We start from the raw sequence: 18,036 nt of genomic DNA, 5'->3' as shown, positions 1-18,036 counted from the left end.
ATCACCTGTTTGAGTTCCATTTTTGGCTAAAAATATATTTTGAAATAGTATATTGTTGGAGAATATGTGATAAAAAAAAAAAAAAAGAGAGAGAGAAAATTTTAACTGAAAATTTGAAATTGAAAATGAATTTTGAAAACATGCGATCAACGGGAGGCTTGGGTTTCATTCCAATTAATTATCTGCTTCCATCCCGCCGCTCGCGCTGCCTCGCGTCCCAAAAGACCAAAAAATAGGAAAAGTTATTTAAAACACGAATGAAAAGCAAAAATGAAAGGGGCAGCAGAGCAGCTTCAATAATCAATTCTCAGACCAACTCTTTTCAGATAAGAACCTTTCTCTTCCATTCCACCCCAGTCGTAGAACGAAGAAGACGAGCAAATAGGGAATATGTAAGCCACCCGCCCATTTCTTTATACGTGTATGCATGTGCATAGTGCGTATTTGTTATTAGATGGATTTAATTGCTTCTGAAAATGGGCTATACATGGTTATTAAATTTGTAAAGATTTGAGCTTTTGATGAAAAGGAGACCCACCTATGATTTTGCTATGTTTTCTTGAACATGAATTTTTGTATTAAATGGATTTTATGTAATGTGAAATGGGCTGTAGATGGTTATTATTAGCATAAATTTTGAAAGACTTGAGCTTTATATTGAAACAATTATGTTATTTGCAATGTCTCTTGAAACTGAATCCCTGTATATTAAATGGATTTTATGGTATAGGAAAATGGACTGTCAGTGTTGATTACATTGGCATTTGGCTTAAATTTTTAAAGATTTGAGCATTTGATGAGCACGAGTCCAATGTATGTTAGTTGCAATTTTTTTGGGTATAATATGGATTTTATGGTATACAAAAATGAGCTGTTGATGGTTATTATGAATACATTTGTGAAGATTTGAGCTTTTTGAAGGAAACCTGCCCCACCTGTATTAATTGCAATGTTTTCTTGGAGCTGAATGAAATCCGTTATTTTGTTTTTTGGTTCAATTACTATATTGTGGTCTGAGGATTCACTGTGCGATGAACCACTATATCTTCATGTTCTTTTTCTATGAAATTGAATTGGGTTTTTTCCCAAGTTGTATTGAAAATGCATATTTCCTTCCAAGCAAAGTGGATTTGTTGCAAAGTTGAATGAAGTCTGTTTCTTTGATGTGCAGATAGGCACTTTTTGGGGTTCATCAAAGGTCAGTCTCTCTCTCTCCCCCCCCCTTTTTTCCTTCTTGAAGTTATTGTTTAACCCCTCAAATAACTATTAATTTAACCTCACGCAGTTGCCTTATTAACCTTGAAAAAGCAGCAGAATTATGTTGATAATGTGCATGACTAGGAATTATCTATTATATTTGTATCCAACTATCCCCATAGAGGAAATTATTTGAACTCCCTGTTGAAGTTTTGGAGTTTTCCGTGTTTGTTGAGGATAGAGTGTTCTTGATCTGAAGTAATTTTTCCGAAGATGATTATCCTTAGATGTCAATAGAAGTCTAAAGAGAATAAGAATTGTTTACCTCATTGTGACTATAGTGAGATATAGTAAAGTTGGGGAAAAAGGATCATGGAGAACACAGAAGGGAAGAGAACTAGAAATTGTAGTAAGATGTAAATGAAGATCATATTGGCTATTTTGGAACTTGTGTTTCTTAGTTCTTGTTGTTTCCTTTCAGTAAAATAAAACGCTATATCATACAAATAAATTAAATTAGCCAATCAGGAACATAAATGTGTGCATGTTTGACAATGGCTTATTTCTTATTGATGAACAATAAACCTTATATTGCATGTAGAAATTTAACGGGTATTCCAAATGGCCGAGGAAACAGATGCTGCATGATGTCAGTAATTTTGCGGAGCACCTATTTTGGGTACGTTTGTCTGATCAAAATTTTGTATTTTGTTCTCATCATTTAATTTCTTTGCTATGTAGAGATCGGGGGTGGAGAATATTGTTTGGAAGTTAGATTTGTTACGTAATACTTGAAATTCTTTCTCGTCCCTCCTCTACTTTACTTCCCTCTTCAATATCATGTTCACCCCTCCATTAGGGCTCTTAAGAGGAAAAATCATGAGACTGCTGCCTGTCATTCTTTGGTGGAAAGGATGGGGTGGGGGATGTATTGTTGATTCCATTTTTCCCCAATATTCGGCTTCCTCAACTCAACTAACAGATTGTTAATTGGTTTCCTTAAAAAAAATTTGTTAGTCCATATGATCATGGTTATTGTCCTTGAGCTACTTCAAGTCATTCTGACTTTGGGGTCTAATTCCTGATAACCTTCATTTAACTATTGTAGAGGTGGCAGTCCAGCGCTGATGATTACTACTGGCTACTGCCATCAATCTTCAAGCCAAGACAGTTCATGGTTCAGACCATATTTTGGGGATGACGGATACAAAAGGGGCAAGTCAGGAAATAGAAGATCTGGGACATGGAAAAGTAAGTTGGCTTATATAATTAAACACCAAACACGTGTTAGTTAATTCTCATTTTCTCTTTTATATGTTTGAGATATCCATAAAAGGTATATTTGTAAAGCTTCTTTTGATATTTTCAAATATGTTGAATGATGACACAGAACATGCAGTTAAAAACTAGGGAAATATTATATGTGACAAGATTTGAAGCAAATTATATTGAGTTTATGCTTTTAATCCTTTTTGTTTCTCCTCTTCTGGCATTTTTTGGAGACAGTAGTTTATGCAATTGACCAAGCTGATATATTACACTCATCTGATAACTAGATTACTGGTGCATATAGTTCTCTTTACTCGGACAATCTCTTTAGTCCTTGTGATCTGTTTTCTGCATCTGATGTAGTTAACAAATTTAATCTTTTTTCAACAGATTTTAATTTCTGTGAAGATCGGAATATGAGACTATTTGTCGTTCTGCATTCTGTGGAAGTCCGTACTTTGGTTGGTCCTTCATAACTGACGATGACCCAAGATATTGGAACTGTTGGAATGAGGAATCGAAAATATCCAGAAATTAAAAAAAAAAAATTAATTCAATAAAAAAGATCGTCTAGGTGTTCACATGTACATTATATTAAAAATGAAGAATTCGATTTTTTTTTACCTATATTCGATGATCAATTCTTGAATTAATTTTGAATCACGAACTTCCAGCTTTTTATTTTCAATAACTTGATGCTTCAAACCTCCAAATCTTTTATGGTATTATCCAAAATCAAGATCACACTGGTGGGTAGGCACCTTCTTTTAATTAAATTAAAAAACTAATTCTTAAACTGGACAATTGAAAAAATCAAGAAAAATAATTTTTCTCTCTTGTTTCTGTGTCCAAAATTTGAACACCATGTAATTATATATTATGAATGTTGTATAATTTCATAAGATGTTAGAAATAGAAAAGTTTCAATCCTTATGCAATAATAATTCCACATTCAAATAAGAGTTCTAATTAAAATCTAAGTAAGAGTTTTAATTATAATCCAAATCCAATTAGTTTACACTTAATTATATGTGTGGTCCTAGAACTTTAATTACAATTATAATTAAATTTACAACTTTCATAGTAATTACAACTAAGTATAAAATTTTATTGTAATTACAATTAAGTCAAACTATTATAATTACCATAATTATGTTTCAATACTTTATGGAGCTACCATAGAGACCTAATCGGACATATATTATCCAAGTTTCAATAATTAGATCTTGTCTAGTCGACCCTAGACTATGAATTCATGTTCTCTACTCCACTCATTCTCAAGTTTCCAACTCATCGAGATATATGACCAATCAAATTAATCTCACTCGTTGATGAATCAAAGAACTATTAAAATCATGAAAAAATATACATAATCCTGTCAAGGGATTTACATGAAATACACAGCGGTCTAGTGAAATTTAATTCTCCGCACGGTCATGCTATAGAATTAAATTCGACACATGGTTCGTTCAATACACTCCAAGCTTACTAGTGTCATCTTTAATTATTTCTGTGATAAGAACAAATAACAAACCTGAATAGTGAATCGGTCAATACTACAACCTTCTAATACAAGGTGCCAACCCTTATACATTTGTTGTGAACAAATTACTTATGATCAAAATATAAGTTATGTCACACTGTACTTCTCAACCCAAATAACCATATTATATTTTTCAAGTGATTATAGACACTTTAATTTGCATGCTTAATAATAAAAATGCAATAAGTAAGTAAAACCACAACTTATAATTATTTTATCATAGCAAAATATACTATATGGGCACACAACCCAACAGGAACAAATCATCAGGTTACTCTTAACAAATATAGAACTTCAAACAGTCGGAGATATCAACATGAGGAGGATTGGAGGAATATGATTCATAATATGACGAGGACTTTGATTCAAATTCGGAGTTTGAGAAGTCAGAGGTTGATATGATGTCTCAGAGGTTATCCTCGAGATTGAGTACCTCAGGCCCTTTAAATCTCGAAGATGTCAAAAATGCGTAAGATCTCCAGAGTTTCCTTTATTTTAAATTTCTGTTCACTTGGGGTTTGAGAGAATAGAGTTCTCTTTAATTTATTAGGCTGACAAATGATAAATTTTCATTTCCAGATATCGGGCATGTGCATTAAAATGGCATCCAGATCGCCACCAGGGTTCTTCCAATTTATTTCCTTTAGTTTCCCTTTTCTCAGCACCGAGGACCTGTTGTCTTAGGCTTCTTTTGTTGAGAATGCCTTTTTCTATTTATAATTTGTTGTGACTAGAAAGTTTGGTAGTAATAGCATTGTACTTGAAAAAAAAAGGTTTTCTTGTCATTTGATCGAGATTAGTAACTTTCTTGCTCTACAGTTTCAGCAACAAGCTTCTTTCTCTAAAGTTATTTTAGTAGGGTCGAGCTTATAAGTTGTACATTCGCGAACATGATATTTTTCACATGCAACCTCTATTTGTTGCAATAACAAGATGCTGCCTTGGACAGGTTGTTGCTGAAGAGAAATTTAAGGTTTGCAGTGCAGCAAATCAATCTTTATGCGGCTAGTTAGCTCTAAATTAGAACACACTGATGATCAACTGTATCTGGTGAATATCTTTTAGTACAAGACTTGTTAGATTACATGTACACCATTTGAAGTAGCTCTGTGTACTATTACTAGTTTTATTTGTTTTCAAGATCAATAGCTATGGTAGTTTGTAGTTGTGCAGTCTTTTTTGCAAAGCGCCTAGTGGTGTCAACGAGCCGAGTCGAGCTGACACGCTAGTTGAAACTCGAGACTTAGGCTCGGCTTGGGTAAAATAGTTCGAGCTTTTTTGCGAGTCTGAGCCAAGCTTTTGCTCAACCAAGAAATCAAGGTTAGGCTCGAGTTTTCTGCTCAGGCCTTATCGAGCCGCGTTGGGTAGACTCCGTTTTTTTTAATTTTTTTAAATAACGACAGCACCATGCTGCCTTTTTTAAGGCAGTAGCCGCTTTATTTGAAATAAGGCAGCATGTTGCTGCTTTTAAATTGCATTTTTTCTTTTAATATAGGCTTGTGAGCCTAAGTCGACAAGCCACACAAGCTTGCTTGGGCTCGGCCTGAGTCTCGGTTCAAAGCCTCGTGTCAGGTTGGTTCAGGCTTTTTTCGAATCGAGCCGACGATCTCGATTGTCATTCCTAAAAGCACCTCTAAGCTAGAGAACAGAGCAGACTTGCAATAGATTAGATGGGCTGGCAAAATGATACATAGAGTCTACTCTAAATAATAAATATTACCATTTGTCTTTCTTTTAATGTGACAGTTTCTTTTTAAGCAAATGTTGTGCAAATTGATCTATCGTTTATTTTTTCCTATAGTGTTGTAAAATGACGAATTTATCCATCTCTTTAATTAAATAATATATATAAATATATATTTGTGGTCATGGTCTCAAAATTTTTGAAAAGTGCAAGTGAATTCAATTAAAAAAATTTAAAACGCAGTAACCCAACAAAAATCATCTTATTTCCAACTTTGTTAATAACCTTTGCTCCCATTGGGTAAGCATGAAAAGGCTAATTTGCCAATCATATTTCCAAAAAACAATAAATACAGAATTGTGATAATTTACATTTTACCTAATTTCAAAGCATTCAAATGAAATATTTTGATAGAAATCACGATCAGCTATGAAATGTCCTAATTAATCAAAGTTTTAGATCAAAATTTGACCAAAAAACGTTAGGGGCATAAGTGATATAATAAAAAAAGGTTGATTACCATTTATGCCAAAAATGAAGAATGGGGATTGATTTCTGCACGGCTTCACGTAATTTGCTCAATTTATAAACATATAGGACATGTTTGGGAGCGATTTTTCCTTCCAAAAAATAGATTTTTTTTCTTTTATTTTATTATTTCAGTCGTCCTATTTGATTTCTTTTCTCACATATGGACCTCACTTTTCTCCTAACGGTCAAAAAATCAATTCTCAAAATCACTTCCAAACAGACTCATAAAGACTATGGAATTCAAATTTTTTATCTTAAATACCCTAATATTTATTTTAATAGTTTACGTTTTAAAATTTCTTTTAATTTATCTTTTATTTTTGACTATTTGAAATTAATTTTTGATATTTTAGTCCTTGTTTGATCCTAATTGTTTTTAAAATAAATTGTACTCTCTCTTCTGTTCGGCCATACATTTTTCAATAAAATAATATTTCATGTAAATTCAAAAAATTTCTTATTTTTAAATCACGCATTCTCCATCAATTTATTATTCAAAAATGCATTTTTAGACAAAAACTGGAGCTCAAATGGGTTCTTAAAATGGATTTAGAAATAGGTATATAGAAATTTTGTCAAACTGTTGTGGGTATTTTGAGTTTTTCATAAATATCTTGCTCAAAAGTCAAAATAGCGTCTAAAAATCCCCCATAATCTGACTCAACAACCCCCAGTAATCCCATCTAATCTTCAGTTGGCCCATGTCTTTCAATTCTCAGTCAGTTCTCAGTTGTTTTTCAATTTTCACCTTCAATCATTTCCATTTGAATCCAAGAATCTTTCACATGTTTATATGAAAAGCTAAAATACTTGAAAAAGAAGAAGTAAATTTTCAATCAGTAGTGAATAGTGATAATGCTAAAAGCTATACAGATTCTTGGTTCATCTTCATCCGGGTTCGTTTCCCTTTCCTACAGATTGAACAGGAAGCCTCAAGCAAATTGTGACCTCTATTTCTTATCCAGAAAACCCATAATAGCATCAAATTTATCGCCATTTAGATCAAAAACACATTCTTTTGCTTTTCGGGTTCGCAAAGATCGCATCTTTATTGCTGCACAGATGTCCCACAATCATTCCGAGTCAAACCCAGATGGTGCTTCATCTTCTTCATCACCTTCTTCCTCTACATCCACATTAGTTCAATCAACTGTGAGAACTTTTTCTTCGTAATTTTCTTGGTTAATTATGGTTTTGGTTTCTTGATTTTGCGTTAGTATACTTATCTTTTAGATGGATAATTCTCAATTTGTGGTTTATGGGCCGTGTATTCAAATAGGTAATGTCGTTCCTCGGAACTGTATGATTAGATTCTTTGTTCTTTGTCGTTTCTATGAATTCCTAAGATTGCTACTTTACGAAATTATTTGGTTTCTTGAATATAATGCGTTGAATTCTCATTTTCCTCTTCGAGCTATGTTTACCGCTAGGTCCTGCATCAATCTGCTGCAAGGAAATAGAGTATTTTCTAATTTGTGAATTTTTCTCGCCTCTGGGATTGTTATCTTGGTTTGTTAGAATATTCGAACCAACATAACAACAAAGGGGAGCTGATTAACTGAATCTGTTGTGCATGGTGGAACAAATATGGTTATGTCACATGGCAGAAGTTAGTGGAATTAGAATATTCCCTTTGTATGTAAATGCTTGTATAGATCCCCCGTGTATAAAAGGCAGATGAAGTGTAAAGATCAGTATTTAAAAAAAATAATAATAAAAAATAAATTTCTCAATCAAATTCGTTCAATTTCTGACTTGGTATCAGAGCCAAAATGGCTAGCACCGATTCTAGCGTTCAAGCTCCTTCAACCGAGTTGAATCCTTCATTATCCACGGAAGTTGCTGCGGGTCATTCTTCACCCTTTGGGATGAATCTCACTCAAACTCCATCAGTAAAGTTTGACAAAAACAACTTTCTCTTATTGCAGAACATGGTTATGCCTATAATCAAATGCCACAATCTTGAAGGCTACTTGCTGGGAACAAAACAATGTCCACCTGAGTTCCTTAGTACCCAGACTACTACTGAAGCAGGAGAAGCCGTAAAAGTAACCCAAAATCCATATTACAATAGATGGATGTCAACTGATCAGTTACTCATGGGATGGTTGTATTCATCCATGACCCCTGAAATTGCTATGAGGGTCATGGGATACACTAGCTCAAGCAATTTGTGGAATGCAGTCAAAGAAAGCTATGGAATATTGAATAGATCAAGATTGACATTTTTCACTGGGGAGTTGCAGAGAACTAGAAAATGTTATATGTCTATGGATCAGAACTTAATCAGTGTATTTCAGTTTACATATGATAACAATGCGTTTATTGAGATTTTTCCAGACCATTGTGTTGTGAAGGATCTGAAAACCAGGAAGACCCTGCTGCAAGGGATGCTTAAGGATGGTTTATATCAGTTGAAGGTACCAAACCCAAAGTCAAACCACCAGAATAATTCCAGCTGCTTCACAGTGAATTCTAGTTGTGATGAGTCAATCAAAGGAGTCAAGTTAGAGTCTGAAGTTGATATATGGCATAGAAGGCTATGTCATCCATCAAATCATGTGTTGAGTCAAGTCCTAAAGTCTTGTAATAAATCCACCAAAGTTAATGAAATTATAGCTTTCTGTGAACCATGTCAACTTGGCAAATTCCATGCATTGCCATTTCACATGTCCTCGTCACATTCATTAAATCCTTTGGACCTAATCTATACAGACATATGGGGACTAGCTCCCAAGAATTCTACCTCAAGGTTTAGGTATTATATCATTTTTGTGGATGATCATAGTAGGTTTACATGGATCTACCCTATGAAACACAAATCTGAGGCACTAAGCATCTTTACACAATTCAAAAATTTGGTTAAAAATAAGCTTGATAGAAAGATTAAAACCTTACAATCTGACTGGGAGGTGAGTTCAGGAACTTTTATAGAATTACCTTGGAAGCTAGAATTGAACTTAGAAATTCTTGCCCTTATACTTCTGTGCAAAATGGTAGGACGGAGAGGAAACATAGGCACATCACTGAGACCGGCCTAGCACTCTTGGCTCAAGCTCAAATGCCCTTATATCACTGGTGGGAGTTCTTCAAAACGGCAACATACTTGATCAACAGACTACCCACACCTATATTACAACACAAATCTCCCTTTCAAGTGCTGTATGGAAGAAACTTTAATTACAAAACACTCAAAATTTTTGGCTGTGCTTGTTATCCTTGCCTTAGACCATACCAAAAATACAAACTTGATTTCCATTCACAAAAAATGCACCTTTCTTGGCTATGGTGATTCACACAAAGGATTTAAGTGCCTAAGCTCTAGTGGTAGAATTTATATATCCAGACATGTCATATTCAATGAACTAGATTTTCCCTTCAAGTCAGGATTCTTAAAAAAACTGACTCAACCACAAACCTCAGAATCTGTCATAAGTCTGTTTCCATTTATCATTGAGTCCAGTCATAAAACAATACCTCAAGGTGCAGTTGATATAATTTGTCCTAGTGCATCAACTGCAACAAGCTCCTTTGGTAGAGAACTAGATCCTGGGGTCGGAGTTGAGGTAGGTGAAGAAAACAATAGCACTGAAATAAATCAGAATGAATCAAGTGATCAGGTGGTTGATGATGTTCAACAGAATGAATGTGGAACTGAATACACTGAAAATGAAGCAAATGTTGATTATCAAATTGCAAAACAAACTGCTGGACATCATATGGTCACTAGAAGCAAGGCAGGAATTTTTAAACCAAAGATTTACACAAGCTAAAGAATGGATAAATCAGCAGAAACTAAACCAGTAACTGTTAGTGATGCAATGCTGAATGACAGTTGGAGAAATGCAATGCATGAGGAATATAATGCCTTGATGAAAAACAAAACTTAGACATTAGTACCTCATGAAGTTGGAATGAAGATAATTGGAAGCAAATGGGTGTTCAAGTTGAAGCATGATTCAGAGGGCAAAGTACAAAGGCATAAAGCAAGGTTGGTTGCCAAAGGTTCCTACAAGCACCTGAAGTAGATTTTGGTGCGACCTTTAGCCCTGTTATCAAAGCATCAACATTGAAGATCATCCTAACACTTGCTGTATCAAAGGACTGGAATATTAGGCAGGTAGATGTGAATAATGCCTTTCTGAATGGTAAGCTAAATGAGGTGGTATACATGTATCAACCAGAAGGATTTGTAGATAGAAGAAATCCCAGCTTTGTGTACAAATTGAAGAAGGCATTATATGGATTAAGGCAGGCACCAAGAGCATGGCATGAAAGGTTGAAAAGTACCATGTTGAAATGGAACTTTAAACAGTCCAAGGCAGACAACTCACTATTCTTCTTGGTAAATGGTAAGGATGTAGTGTTTGCACTTGTTTACATGGATGATATAGTGATAATAGGAAGCAACAATCAGCAATTACAACAATTTATTGATAATTTGAACAAAAACTTTACTTTCAAGGATATGGGAAACCTCAGCCAATTCTTGGGTATAGAAATGTTTAGAGACAAAGCAGGACTATATCTGACTCAAACAAAATATGCCACTAACCTACTCAAAAAATTTGGGTATGAAAATCTAAAACCAGGCTTGACACCCATGGTAGCTATCTAAGACTGAGGGCCAGGCTTTGGAAAAGCCAACCTTTTATAGAAGTGCTATCGGTGGCCTCCAATGTTTGGCTTATACAAGACCTGATGTCACTTAATTCGTGAATAAAATGAGCCAATTTCTCCAAAAGCCGACCGATACTCACTGGAAGGTACTCAAAATAATGTTTAGATACCTGAAAGGAACACTAAAACATGGCCTTGCCATTCAAAAGAGTGACAACCTGGACATAACAGCATTTGCAGATTCTGATTGGGCATCATGCCTAGATGATAGAAGATCTACTGCAGGTTATTGTGTATATCTTGGAGATAACTTGGTGTCCTGGTGTTCGAAGAAGCAACATGTCGTTGCAAGGTCAAGCACGGAGGCAAAGTACATAGCATTGGCTCATAGTGCGTCAGAGATTACATGGATTCAATCCTTGATGAATGAGTTAAGAATACCACGGTGGATTATCCCAATAATCTGGTGTGATAATCAAAGTGCAAGTGCGTTGGCTTCAAACCCAGTTTACCATGAACGTACCAAGCATATAGAACTCGATATTTATTTTGTAAGAGACAAGGTTCTTGGAATTGAAAATTAATTATGTGCCATCATCAGATTAGACAGCAGACTTGTTGACGAAACTGCTTGCTCACTCGAGATTCTTGTTCCTTAGAGACAAACTTGGAGTGGTAGAAACACACACTCCACCTTGAGGAGGGGTGTTAGAATATTCGAACCAACATACCATCAAAGGGGAGCTCACTAACTGAATCTATTGTGCATGGTGGAACAAATACGGTTATATCACATGGCAGAAGTTTGTGGAATTAGAATATTCCTTTTGTATGTAAATGCTTGTGTAGATCCCCTGTGTATAAAAGGCAGATGAAGTGTAAAGATCAGTATTAAAAAAAATTCTCAATCAAATTCGTTCAATTTCTGACTTGGTTTGGCTCAAATTAAGTAGCTTTTGATTTCCCCCAAAATTCATAGTAGGATATTCATTGGACTTCAGAAGAAATGAGGGTATTTGACGTCGATTGTCTGAACTTCTCATGGAAAGTTATATATACATTTTAAGTATACTCCCTCTGTACCACAAAGATAGGCCTACTTTCCCTTTTTGTTTGTCCTAAATTATAAATCACTTTATTTGTTGAGAGTATAATTAATGTCTTAATTTTCTAATATACTGCTATTTAATATGCATTATTATCAACAAATATGAACTACCAATATTCAATGTAGGGGTATATTAGGAAAAATGTAAGTAAAATTTATAGTTCCATCATATATTAATTAAGTTTTATTGATCTGTGTAAAAATTATATGGAGAGAGTACTTCCTAATGCTTGCTTGTTATATTGAAAGCAATTGCTCACCAACCTTGTTTCTTAATATAAAAGCATGTTGTATGCTTTTTAATTGGCACGATCTCTTACTCATGATGAATAAATAGTTCTTTGTGGTGGCTGTCGTTGTGTCTTTTAATATTAATTTTACAATTGGTGGTTAGTAATGTAGGTTATTTTAGATTGAGAGTGATACAAATCGAAAATACGTACAGTATCTATTTTACAAGTGTGTTCCTAGTCTTATTTTGTTTTTCACCTTTTCCTCCTGGCTTTGTATACGAACCAATGTGTACAAACAATGTGCAGTGTGCATTGTGTTCTATTTTTCATCATTCTGTTTCCTTTCTCTTTTAATTTGTACTAGTGTCAAACAATCTGCAGGGCAGTATTCGTAAGATCAATTTCTGCCAGTCATGTGGTAGCCGAACAAAGCATGAGATACCTGATGGGGAGGAGAAGATGAGGGCTATTTGCACATCATGTGGGAAAATTACTTATGAGAACCCAAAAATGGTATGATTTTCTAATGATAGTTGAAAATTCATTGGGGAATTACATGCATATTGTTTTGAGCCAACTGCTTTGTCACATTGTGTTGCCATATTGCTTTTTAACTTTCATAAAGTTGCTTTGTATTCATCATAGTAGTTCCATGGCCAAAAAAAGCCTGGAGTACAAAAAACAGGTACTAACGTAACAAAGATTGTTGCAGAGAGTTCACAAGAAATAATGAACATGTGCTCTTTTCTTTCTCTTTTAGAAGAACCGTGACCATTTAGTGTTTATGTGTAATGGCTGATTTAGATGGATTTATATGGGTTATAATAAATAAGCATGTGGTCAAGTGGACATGAATGATATTGTATTAGCAAACTGTGGGGGAAAAATGATCAACTAGTATATATTCATAGATCCATATGAATAGCATCAAACATAAGAGAAATATAACATGACTAAAAGTATTATCCTACATTTGTTTCTCGTAGATTTCCAAATTCCTAAAACGTATCCTAGTATCCTACTAGCATGATGGCAATTCCAGGATTAGATTTTAGAAAAATTCAAAGAAAACATAATTTTAATTCATTCACAATGTCTGGAACTTTAAATTGAAAGTCATTTGTGTAAGATAATGCAATTCTTATTCTGATGCAAGAGATTACTGAAAGGGTTTGTATATTATAATTGGAATGGTAATGATTAGGTCAAGAATACTATATTTGTTCAAAACCATATAAAAGAACTGTTTTCATTCAGTTACAGTTTATAATGATGTCATGTACAGTTTATAATGATGTCATGTATTCATATTAGCTTCATAAAGTATTTTTACTTGACATTGATGATGCTAATGGTTACAACGTGAACAGGTTGTGGGCTGCCTCATCGAGCATGAAAACAAGATACTATTGTGCAAGCGGAAGATTCATCCATCATTTGGCCTTTGGTATGCATTTGCTCGATCCAATTTCATCTGGAAATGGATAAAATTTTCATGCTATCAATCCATAGTTAGAAATTTAGTTTCTTCATAATATTGCTAATTCTACGTATTTCTGCATTCAACATTGTTGTTGGTCATTTGTTCTCTACTCGGCTGTTCTGTAGGACACTTCCTGCTGGTTACATGGAGATTGGGGAGTCGGCTGCCGAAGGAGCAATTAGGGAAACTTGGGAGGAGGCAAATGCAGAAGTAGAAGTTTTATCACCATTTGCTCATTTGGACATCCCTCTTATAGGCCAAGTAAGGAGAAATATCATAACACTAATTTTACATGGATTTCCCTGCTCTTGGCAACTTCATGTGCTACATTGTCTTGTATGAAACAGACATACATTATTTTCTTGGCTAAGTTGAAAAGACCCCACTTTTCGCCGGGTCCAGAATCATCGGAATGCCAGCTTTTTGCGCTTAATGATATTCCTTTTGATTCTTTGTCATTTTCATCAATGCTAGTCACATTACAACTGGTAGGATTCTATTTCAAATGCCAAGGCAATTATATCAGTTCATTTACTGAACTTTTGCTTACTTCTGTCATGATGTCTTCTTTGTTTCTGTAGTACATTGAAGATACAAAAGTTGGAAGACCCTTGTTTCACTATGGCATCATTAATAAAAGGTAATATCAATAAACCGATGTACACAATGAATATTATGAATGAACTTCGGTGTGTTTCCTTTGAGTGATAGATGAGCCTGCAGATATGTTAGGCACACTTTTCTCAAGAGAGTCGAAACATGTTTATGAATGTAAGAACTAATGAAAAAGTTCTGCCATTGGATGTTAAAGGAGAAGAAACAAAGATGTGTGAAGTCTCAATTTGATGCCTCTCGAAAACTTAGTTTCAAATTTGACTGTCTTAGAAAAGGTTTTGATAACAATGTTTTAGGAGAAAGTGATTAAACAATACATGCCGTAATTAAGTCTTTCAATGTGGAGAAATGCTTGTGGAAGAACTGTTCGTTCATTCAAAATATTAACATTTTAAATGTAGGGCAGTTAGACTATGTATTTGACACTGCCAGGTTTTGTACACAACTATGTGAACTATATTATTGACCTTTCTTGTTGCTCTGCGATCATATTCTTGATAAGAATTTGTTACAGGATGGTTTCCTGTGGAATTTCCGTGGTTTTAATTAGAGGCTAAGCATTTTATTTGCAATTGCTCAAACAATTGTAGTGTTACCATGGTTTGGCATTTCCTTTTTCTCCAGAAAGTTCATCAAACAAAACATAGGAACATAAAAATCTCAACAACGGTGGAAAAATTTGTCAGCCATACAACATTTTACACCACTTGCAATAGAAAGAAACAATACCACCAGAAAAATAGGTACCAAAAACATTATTATTGACTTAAACACCCTTATACACCTGAACATTAGGAGACATATCCGGTAAAAACACAGCCATTTCAGGGATCTACATCATAAGTTTAAACTAAATCCTTCTCTAACTGAAATCCCATCATCTTTCAAGCACATCAAATGTCACAGTGGTCGAACTGCCAGAGAACGAACTAAAGTGGTGGTGATGGGCTGTTGGTAAGTTTTTTATGTCCAATTGTGGTGGTGGTTGCTGGTTTGGGGGGAGGGGGGAGGGGTACCCCAGAAATTATATTAGTGGTGGTTCTGATGGCCATAAGTGAAGCTACAACAATGTGTTTGTTTTTGCTAGATCTGTCATGTCATAGATGACTGAACTTTACCTGCACTGTTGTTGAGATCATATTGAAGTTTCCGTAATATTTTGTTCAGAATTCGTACATTTTCTTATTCTGACAAGTAAAGAATGTAAATCATATTCTTAATGGCATGTTCGCTACGGTAGATTACAGCTCTATATGTTAAAGATGAAAGAATAAGCTAAAAAATTGACGTGTCACATATTATTGTTCATATTTCCTGGTGGTTTTCAACAGGCCCGGTACAAGCCCTTCTGAGATTCATGCCTATACTCTCGATCATCATCTGAAATCTTGACATTTGAAGGATGATGCTGTCCGGTTCTACAAGGAAATGAAGCAGAATTTAGAGTAAATTTACCAAAGATACAAGATCAAACCGTCTTACTCTTTACCTGTTGTTCAAGTTTGCTGCTCTGGTGCAATCAAATAAAGTTTCACTTCATTTATCTTCGTGCAACTTTTGTGATTAAACTTTGTATAGTAATTTCATTCTTCTGGTAATGAAAGAGAATCTGAGCTCTTTGTGCTTGAAAGTATTACTCACATTTATCATACATCATTACAGTCATATGGCACAATAAAGAGAGTTCCGCAAGCCCACTTGCATTATTTTCTTCCACGTGACTAAAAAATTGTCTTTGGAGTATTAGCCGTCAGTTCTAAGGTTGAGAGAGCAAACGAGCACCAATTACAAAGTGTAAAATGCAAATTCCTGCAAATAGAAGCTTGTAACAGAGTGAGTAGCACTTTTTACTTCGTCAATAACCTTTAAGTCTTTAGCCACGTTTGGTAACAATTTTTCACCCAAAAAAATCAAATATTTTGACCGTTATTTTATTATTTCAGCCGTAATTTTTTTTACTTCTTTACAGACAACTGGAAATCAATTTTCTCTTTAGCGGTCAAAAAATTAATTCTCATAATTACTATTGAACAAGTCCTTAATGTCTGAATACAGCAGACTCAACTTTTAAGTTGGCATTCACAGTTTCAATTTCATTGTATAAGTAGTCGGTATCCTCAATTTCAATATGTAGTGGTAGTGGTAGTGGCAGAGCTAAGTGCGGGCTTATGGGATCCTAGGGCCCGCTGAAATTTGGAAAAAAAAAATCTTTTATACAACTTTTTATATTTTTTTATGTTTAATATTATGATATTTATGTTAAAAAAAATTACAAATTAACTAGGTCCTTCCTAAATTTGATTCCTAACTCTGCCACTATGAAAAGAATGGAAACCAAATTAGAACCAATAGACGGTTTTGCTTATATTTTAAACAGTTTTGATTTTGTTCCAATTCTAGTATTCAAAACCAAGAAGTAAAGATTATAATCCAACCCTTTTTTAATTTATTATGTTTATTTATTAATTTGGTGAATATTTTTACTAGATTAAATTTTGTACGAACTTATTGTTATTGACCGAGGCTTGTTCTTTTGTTTTTGGTTGTAAGGATAACTTTGTTTTTGTAGAACTTTCTACCTAACTTGCATTAATATTTAGAAGTTGGTTATGGAATTTACCAAACAAAACCAGAACCATAATACTTCCTTCTTCCCATTTTTGTGGGTTGGCTTTTCTTATTTTCTTGTCTCAATTATATAATCATGTTTCTTTATTAAGAATGTTACGTTTTATTAGTTTGTTAATATACTTTTATTTAATTTACTTAATTATAAATAATTTTTCCCACTTAATCCTAAAATTGTACAAATATAAATAAGGACGAACTAAAGAAGCTTTTTCAATAACATTAAATAAGATTTCTTAATCCGTGTAAAAAATAAAACCAGCGTATATAAAATGAGACGGAGGGAGTAATTTATTGAACGGGTTTGGCTCCATAAATACTTATATAGATGGTTTCATTATAAGATAATCATTGATTCTCAATTAGGTTTCAAACCACGCTCACCCCTATAAAATACTAATACTTTTTATTTATGACGACTAAATATTCAAAAAAAAAATCAGTTGAATAAACAAAATTTACTTAAATTTCAATTGTGTTATCGAACTTTTTCGCCGCTTCATAACCATATATCCCTAAATTTATGAAATTGCTTAATTGTTAATGATCTTCCACAACAGATCAAAAAATTATTTGCTCTACCTAAGGTTAGAATAAGACGGAGAAAGATTGATTTATTGAATTTAGATCATCAATTTTGCCAATAAGGATGGCAACGGGGGCGAGAGGGGCAAACTCCCCCAGGCCCCCATAGCTCGTTTTAAGGCGGGTCAGGTCGGGGGCAGGGACGTTGCCCCCGTTTAGTACCAGTTTTATGTTTGTTTTTTTAATTCATTTTATTACCCCATTCATTAAAGTAAAATAATAATAAATTTATTAATATTTTTAATTTATTCATTTATTTTTAAAAGTTGAATTATTTAAATATATTTGATAAACTAAGGCTTTTATTATTTGTCATATTCTTTAGATAATTTTAGTTGTCATCTTCTATTAGAACAAATGAAATTTCGTATAGTTTTCCATTTTAAGTATTGAATTTTTTAAAAAAATCAGTTAAACGGGACGGGACGAGGTCCTTGTTACTCGTACCCGCTCTGGAGCAAAGTCCCCATCCCATTCGAAATGGGGCCCACGAATATTGGGTTTGGCGGGTTTTAACTTGCCATCCCTATCTGTCGGAAA

General features: G+C 34.1%; 2 protein-coding genes across 4 annotated transcripts; both read left to right on the top strand.

The window, feature by feature from the left end:
• The first annotated feature begins 176 nt into the window (after nucleotides 1–176).
• Nucleotides 177–5,169, top strand: LOC111384280. Of its 2 annotated transcripts, none has more exons than XM_023008545.1 (5): nucleotides 177–392; nucleotides 1,172–1,198; nucleotides 1,799–1,876; nucleotides 2,306–2,448; nucleotides 4,959–5,169. In XM_023008545.1, the coding sequence occupies exons 1-4, from the start codon at nucleotides 258–260 to the stop codon at nucleotides 2,396–2,398; spliced, it is 333 nt and encodes a 110-aa protein (XP_022864313.1). In that variant the 5' UTR covers nucleotides 177–257; the 3' UTR covers nucleotides 2,399–2,448; nucleotides 4,959–5,169. The 2 variants fall into 2 exon arrangements, with proteins under 2 accessions (XP_022864313.1, XP_022864312.1); XM_023008544.1 differs by lacking the exon at nucleotides 4,959–5,169 and adding an exon at nucleotides 2,857–3,093.
• A 1,671-nt stretch (nucleotides 5,170–6,840) lies between these two features.
• On the top strand, nucleotides 6,841–15,948 carry LOC111384273 (nudix hydrolase 23, chloroplastic-like). Of its 2 annotated transcripts, XM_023008538.1 has the most exons (7): nucleotides 6,842–7,376; nucleotides 12,567–12,698; nucleotides 13,556–13,632; nucleotides 13,794–13,929; nucleotides 14,016–14,156; nucleotides 14,250–14,308; nucleotides 15,615–15,948. In XM_023008538.1, exons 1-7 carry the CDS (start codon nucleotides 7,080–7,082, stop codon nucleotides 15,673–15,675), a joined length of 903 nt encoding a protein of 300 aa, XP_022864306.1. In that variant the 5' UTR covers nucleotides 6,842–7,079; the 3' UTR covers nucleotides 15,676–15,948. The 2 variants fall into 2 exon arrangements, with proteins under 2 accessions (XP_022864307.1, XP_022864306.1); XM_023008539.1 differs by lacking the exon at nucleotides 14,016–14,156 and having other exon boundaries at nucleotides 6,841–7,376.
• The last annotated feature ends 2,088 nt before the right edge of the window (nucleotides 15,949–18,036 follow it).

Source organism: Olea europaea, unplaced genomic scaffold, assembly GCF_002742605.1.
Source record: "Olea europaea var. sylvestris unplaced genomic scaffold, O_europaea_v1 scaffold2883, whole genome shotgun sequence".
Classification (NCBI taxonomy): domain Eukaryota; kingdom Viridiplantae; phylum Streptophyta; class Magnoliopsida; order Lamiales; family Oleaceae; genus Olea; species Olea europaea.
Note: the sequence above shows the minus strand (reverse complement) of the source record. Positions and strands in the feature narration are given on the sequence as shown.

Excerpts from the sequence above, each read along its gene's own strand:
- LOC111384280 (XM_023008545.1), top strand. The coding sequence starts at position 258 with ATGAAAAGCAAAAATGAAAGGGGCAGCAGAGCAGCTTCAATAATCAAT. Across the intron at positions 393-1,171 it reads GACGAGCAAATAGGGAATAT|ATAGGCACTTTTTGGGGTTC; the intron begins GTAAGCCACCCG and ends TTTGATGTGCAG. Across the intron at positions 1,877-2,305 it reads TTGCGGAGCACCTATTTTGG|AGGTGGCAGTCCAGCGCTGA; the intron begins GTACGTTTGTCT and ends TAACTATTGTAG.
- LOC111384273 (XM_023008538.1), top strand. The coding sequence starts at position 7,080 with ATGCTAAAAGCTATACAGATTCTTGGTTCATCTTCATCCGGGTTCGTT. Across the intron at positions 13,633-13,793 it reads CATCCATCATTTGGCCTTTG|GACACTTCCTGCTGGTTACA; the intron begins GTATGCATTTGC and ends GCTGTTCTGTAG. Across the intron at positions 13,930-14,015 it reads ACATCCCTCTTATAGGCCAA|ACATACATTATTTTCTTGGC; the intron begins GTAAGGAGAAAT and ends TGTATGAAACAG.